At 43.1% G+C, this 6,000-nt stretch overlaps 1 protein-coding gene across 1 annotated transcript in view; it reads right to left on the reverse strand.

Annotated features, from left to right (window-relative positions):
* The window catches only part of LOC139283852 (collagen alpha-1(V) chain), a 29,243-nt gene extending 23,629 nt beyond the window's left edge, over nt 1-5,614 (reverse strand). Inside the window, exons 1-11 of the mRNA XM_070903895.1 lie at nt 5,559-5,614; nt 5,424-5,477; nt 3,706-3,763; nt 3,326-3,370; nt 2,407-2,460; nt 2,274-2,321; nt 2,098-2,151; nt 1,943-1,987; nt 1,779-1,832; nt 362-406; nt 211-264 (exon numbers count right to left, since the gene is read on the reverse strand). Of these exons, the coding sequence (XP_070759996.1) occupies nt 211-264; nt 362-406; nt 1,779-1,832; nt 1,943-1,987; nt 2,098-2,151; nt 2,274-2,321; nt 2,407-2,460; nt 3,326-3,370; nt 3,706-3,763; nt 5,424-5,477; nt 5,559-5,614 (567 nt within the window). The remainder of the gene's footprint in view (nt 1-210; nt 265-361; nt 407-1,778; nt 1,833-1,942; nt 1,988-2,097; nt 2,152-2,273; nt 2,322-2,406; nt 2,461-3,325; nt 3,371-3,705; nt 3,764-5,423; nt 5,478-5,558) is intronic.
* Between the last annotated feature and the right edge of the window lie 386 nt (nt 5,615-6,000).

Below are 6,000 nucleotides of genomic sequence, written 5' to 3' on the forward strand. Positions count from 1 at the left end.
TACAGCTCTGGCAGCACCTCATGCCCCTAAGATACTAGAGCTATATTGAAAAAAACACACCCAAAAACCAGCCACTTTCCTCTAACAGGTTTTTACACTTGCAAGTGATTTACAGAAGACCACGTGAGTAGTATACTGTGTGCAAGACAAAGTTTAGTCACTGAAAATAGCAAATTGAACATTAGAGAAAATGAATTGCGTATTATTTACTATGGGCCCTTCGATGCCAGGAAATCCTTTTGTTCCCATAGGCCCCAATTCACCCTGTCAGAGAGAAATGAGGAATCAGTATCAGTACAATCTGGATTCAATTAGGCCACAGAGCAAACACAACTTTGCAGGTTATTGTATCAAAACTTACCATATCCCCCTTTGGACCACGAGGGCCACCATTGCCTGGCTGACCCTGACAAAAAGAAAGCAATAAATAATACGTACGAAATTGTGACCGAAAGTCAGACTTTATGACCATGTGAAGCGTGTGTCAAAGAAAAAAAAATGGACGTCGATGTCAAATTCAGGAGGCCTGAGAGGCCCTCTAAAAAGAGAGGGCCAGATAATATCCCTGTTAAGCTACAGAAACAGAAGGGAAGGCCAGAGAAAAATAGTTCCAAAGAAAGAAGAAGAAGAACTGCAGAAGGCCCAGAAAAGGAGACCTGCATGTCTCTAATACCTGACCTGCCATTAACACCAAGGAAACAGCAGTAAGAGGTTTGATGATGGAGGGTTGGATATAAAAGGAGATTCAAAGTGCCAAAAGTAAAGAAAAGTGTGATCATAATGATTTTATCAGTATACATGAATGGAAATGTGTGAGTTATCCTGTGATTGCAGTATTATAAGTGTGGAAGCAAGTTTGAGAATAATCGAGTTTAGGAATGTGTGAACTGTGAATGCTTTTATGAAGAAAGTATTGAAAATAAGAAATACATAGATATGAAAGTTGATTTTGGAACAAATGTCATGTTGAGTGTATGTGTGTGTAATGAAAGCATTGGGAAATAACAGAGATGACGGCAAGTGCGGAGGATGCCAAGCAGACACAGATGGCTGAAGAGATGGGAAGTACCTTAATCAAAATAGAATGTTTGATTAAAAGGTCAGCAAAACAGTTGGGGCATGACCTGAGATGTTGGTCACGTAACCTCTTGTTAGCGTTATAAAGTCGGATCAGGCCATCTGTAGCTACACCCGGTTAACCTTGTGCCTCCTAGTTACCTAATGGAGGATGTCCATAGAGGGGTAGTAAAAAAAGGTATAAGGGCCCTAGATTTTAGAGAAGTAGACGGAGATCATAAAGAGCTGGGGATATTAAGACACTGAAGAATCCATCTTTAAGTTTGAACAGAGTTGTTCCATCTTAAGACAGCCCTCAGGACCACCAAGTCCACAAAGCCCTGAGGAGACTCTCCTCCGCAACAGCTTATTCTTATTAGAAACTTGTTCTATAAGAAAATAGGCAGGCTAATCTTAACCAGTTTAATGTGAGGACCGGTCTGGACTCCCGTACTGGAGTGCCAGTTCTGCACTCCTGTACTGGAGTGCAAGGAGTAAGGAGCAGTAAGTCCTTTACAGACTTTTTGTTACCCTGGGTTTTGCCTCTCAGACTACATACAGACTGCTCTGCTTTATTAGTGGGGATTGTTGGGGCAATTCAGGGCTGGAAAAAGGTAGATATATTTTTATTTGCAGTCAGGCCCAATATTCGCCTATAACCCACAATAATAATAGTAACCAATTTCATCACAACATGTTATTTGCTCTCTGAGTAAATTTACCGAAGTCCCTCGAGGTCCAGGTGAGCCTGTCTCTCCTACTAATCCTGACAGCCCCTGTTAGAGATGCAATAAGATTAAATGATTACACTGCTGCATTGATTCTACATCCATATGTCTCCATCAGCACTGTATGTAAAGTGTAATAAGTGAACAGGCAGACATACTGGAGGGCCTTTACGACCTCGTGGACCAGTTGGACCTTGATCCCCCTGGACAGGACAGAGAAAAACACCGTAAACAATCATACTTGTATTTACTTTACTGACTTAAACTAAAATAATTTGACCAAATGTGGTGAAGCCTCCCCATATGAATTCACCTCAGACCCATTCAGTCCAGGTGGTCCTACGCCGCCTGTGGCACCTGGTGCACCCTAGAAAATTCCGATAGAAAATGTGTGTTTCTTGTCACCTCTTTACAAAACGCAGCTCATCAGCAGCAGGTAGCACTTGTATGAACATTGTGAGGCAAGTAGAAACACTATTGCATGCTCACTACTGGTCCTGGAGGACCCCTCCTTCCATCATGTCCAGAGTCTCCCAGCTTAAAAAGGAGAAATGCAAACACAGTGAGACATTTCAGTGAGGGGAATAAAGACCGGAGCAGTACAGTATAACAGATGTCCTACCTCAGCTCCTGGAGGTCCAGGAAGGCCCTTAATGCCTCTTTTACCTAAAGGGCCCTGAAAAGCACAAAGCGTAATTTTACATCAGGTCAAGCTGATTTTTGTCCTTTTATCCAACAAGTTCATCATAAACTGATAACACACCATCAGATAAGAGACAGCAACAAACAAATCTGAGAAATACCACAAAGCAAAGACAGGTTTTGCTAAGGCTTTGCTGCTTGTCTCTGTTTGATATCATTGCATATGGTATATTTCTGGGGTTCGGACTGTTGTTTAAAGAAAGTCGGCTCTATTCATGGCAGGCACATTTCTATGCTCTCCACCAACATCTGATTTTGTCAACCATTTTAACCCTGGAGGGTTCTCTGTTGATGTGCAGAAAATTCACAGTGTTACACCCACCAGCTGTAAAGGACTGACATGAGTCATTACAAACTCATGGTGTGCAGCCAAACATTGTTTGAACTCACAGAACTTTTCTTTAAATTCTAGTGGAGACCTCAACTATATATCAACTATCAACATAGTAATTGAATTTGGGAGAAATTTGTTTAAATTGTTGCACAAGACTTCCAGAATGTTTCCATTTGATGGAAACCAAAAAAAAAAACTTGGGTTTAAATATTTCACTGAGTGCAAACATGAGATGACTGAACTCAAAAGGCCGGTCAAAAGGCAGAGCAGGAGAGATATTTCGTGACTGTAGTTCATCCATGACTGTCAATGCACACGGTGTTTCAAGCTCTACGCTGCCAGTTTGTAATGCACACTTTCTGCTAGTCTGCAAGCCGAAGACATCATCAGGGTTTTTCAATCAGACTCGAAAAAGCTCCTCCCGAGCGACAGAGGACATTGTTTGTGGCTGAGTATGACAGTAAACTGCTGTTGCGTCCCTTGAAATTAAAGTTGTCACTCTTACAGGAGGACCAACGGGTCCATCTTCTCCCGGCTCCCCTTTAGACCCCTGCAGGGCACACAAACAACATGCAGAGGAAATTGTTTCAAGATTTTTCCACCCACTCTGTTATCAATACTTGCTGATCATTTTTGTTTGTTTCAAAATTTTCAAAATGTCCATTAAGTTGGATGATGTCGTCCAGAGATATCAACATATTCCACTTGATTGTATCTGTATTAAGTAGAAAGCATTTCATGCCAGATCTGAGTGACTGCACTGGCAGTAGCTATTTCCAGCCACTAGAGGGTGATGTAGTCAAACCTCTACGGCATCTGCAGCTCACATAAAGGAACAGAGGACAACAGAAGAGGCTGACATTCACCAAAATCTATTTTTCATACTGACTTTTTCCCCAGTTCTCCCTCTGTCTCCACTTGGTCCGGGCTCTCCAGTGGAACCCTGCAGTTCAGGACGCACAGAGAACAAGACTTCATGCTTTTGATTGCTTGCTTTTTTAACTCAGGGGCTAATGTGAGCTCCGTAGTGCCCCATTGAGAAAGTGAAGAGGGCTGTGAACCAGGCTGTGTCTGAAATCATTCATTATACACTATATAGCCCACTATGTACTGAATTGTGTCCGCCATTGTGTAGTGTGTCTGAATATCTAGTGAACCATCATGCATTGTGAGGATAGGGAATAAAGAAAAATGTAGGTGGCTGTTGGATGAATGAAATGGCCACAACTGTGTCCCAAAACTTGTTTGGATCTCGTCATCTGGCATGCTGTAAAGCCCTCTACATAGAATTCCCTACATTGTGTGTGGCGAGTAGTAAATAGTTTACTAATTTACTTAACTTCATTAGTAAATGAGTGAATGATTTTTGGGTAAAGCACTTCAGGATATTGTCCTACTGATTGACTTCCATTACTTCATGAGAAAATAATGACCAAACTTAAACACTAATAGGGTCAGAGTTGTTGTTATGATGTTGCCAGTGGCCTATTTTAAATTGTCATATCACTAAATTAGTCTAGTTGATGTATCCATCTTCATTCCTCCTGAGGGTAGGGGAGGGGGCAAAAGTGAAAACGTATCAATAAATGTATCTGTGCCTAATATCAGGCTTCAGCTGTCCGAGTTAGACAAATCAAGTGGGTATCTTCCAGTGTTACAGCCTTTCGGTACTAAATTCCCTCTTTTTGTTACTGTCCTTGCACTGCAGCTCGACACGAAACACAACTTGGGAGTTGAAGACTAATAAGACTTAACTTTGGAAGATACCCACTTGATTTGATTAACTCAGACTGCCGAAGCCTCACAGGTACAGATACACTTTGGAATACATTTTTGCACAGAACTGAGGAGTGTGGATTTTCTCCTTTGTCACTTACACTGTAATAGGAAGGGATACTTCAGTGGGCAGTATGAACAGGAGGAATGATTACAATAAGTGAAACCTGTCTCTGTTGCTTTCAATGTTCATACTGGCACCTAACAATTGCTTTAAAGGTCCTGTATTGTAGAAAGCGAGATGCCCATGTCTTGTTTGATTCTAAAGCAGCTCTGGGTGCTGTATAAATACTGTGAAAGGATCAAAACGCTCAGCCCGTATTCAGACACTGCGCCTTTAAACGAGCCGTCGGGACTTCCGTAAGGTTGTGATGTCACAACTGTACAGTCGCCGCCCTCAGCCACGCCCCCCCCAGCAGGTCATCTGATCCAATGACAGCACCACCCACCAAGTACAGGGACGCTCATCCACTTGCTCAGTCTGTCTAAGATATTGGAGCGCTCTGCTCAGGAACTAGTCTTGGGCCATTGAACATGAACCGCAACATCCCCCGTTCGTGTTTGGCCAGAGACCACTGTTTCCCCTCTCTGCCCTCATTTCCTGTCATCTCTCTACTGTTGACTGTCAAATAGAGGATTAAAATAACAACAATTTAAAAAAGAAAGTATGATGAAGCCCATCTTAACTGATGTAAAAGAAAACAATGCAATGTTCCCAATACTGACAATGGAGAGGAAAGGTATACATGTGGATGGGAGAGCTATGGGCTCCACTTCACAGAGATCTTGATGGTCGGTTGGTTACTTGATTTAGCTGCGACACTCACCTCATCACCTTTCTCCCCCCGTGGAGCCCCTTCTCCTTTAAAACCTCTGGGACCCTGATGGGGGAAAAAACAGGCTAGTCATTGGCAAAGCACTGAGTGACGAATTCTCTGAATGTGAGCGCTGGCGGTTCTCACCAGCAGCCCAGGTAGGCCTGGTGGCCCGCGACGGCCGTCCGGCCCTTTACCGCCATTCCTGCCCCACCTCCCTGTATTGCCGGGAACGCCCTTTGGCCCGGGGTAACCCTAACACACACACACACACACACACACACACACACATGCAATCACGTGATATTAGGTCACCAGGTAAAATGCAGCTACTGATGCTGCGGAGAGGATTTTCAGGTTCAGCAATTACCATGTCTCCTCTCTGTCCTGGCCTTCCTCCCGTCCCGGAATCTCCAGTAATACCCTTAATGACAAATACATTTTAATTTTAAAACTACTGAAAACAACTATCTGGAAAAAAAAAAAAAAAGCTGAAGGACAAGACAACATCATCATGCAAAATTACTTATGCAAGCGTGATGGGTGTTAAACTCACTGGAGGGCCAGGCCTGCCCATTTCGCCCATGGG

The sequence above is a fragment of the Enoplosus armatus genome, chromosome 4 (assembly GCF_043641665.1).
Source record: "Enoplosus armatus isolate fEnoArm2 chromosome 4, fEnoArm2.hap1, whole genome shotgun sequence".
NCBI classification, from domain to species: domain Eukaryota; kingdom Metazoa; phylum Chordata; class Actinopteri; order Centrarchiformes; family Enoplosidae; genus Enoplosus; species Enoplosus armatus.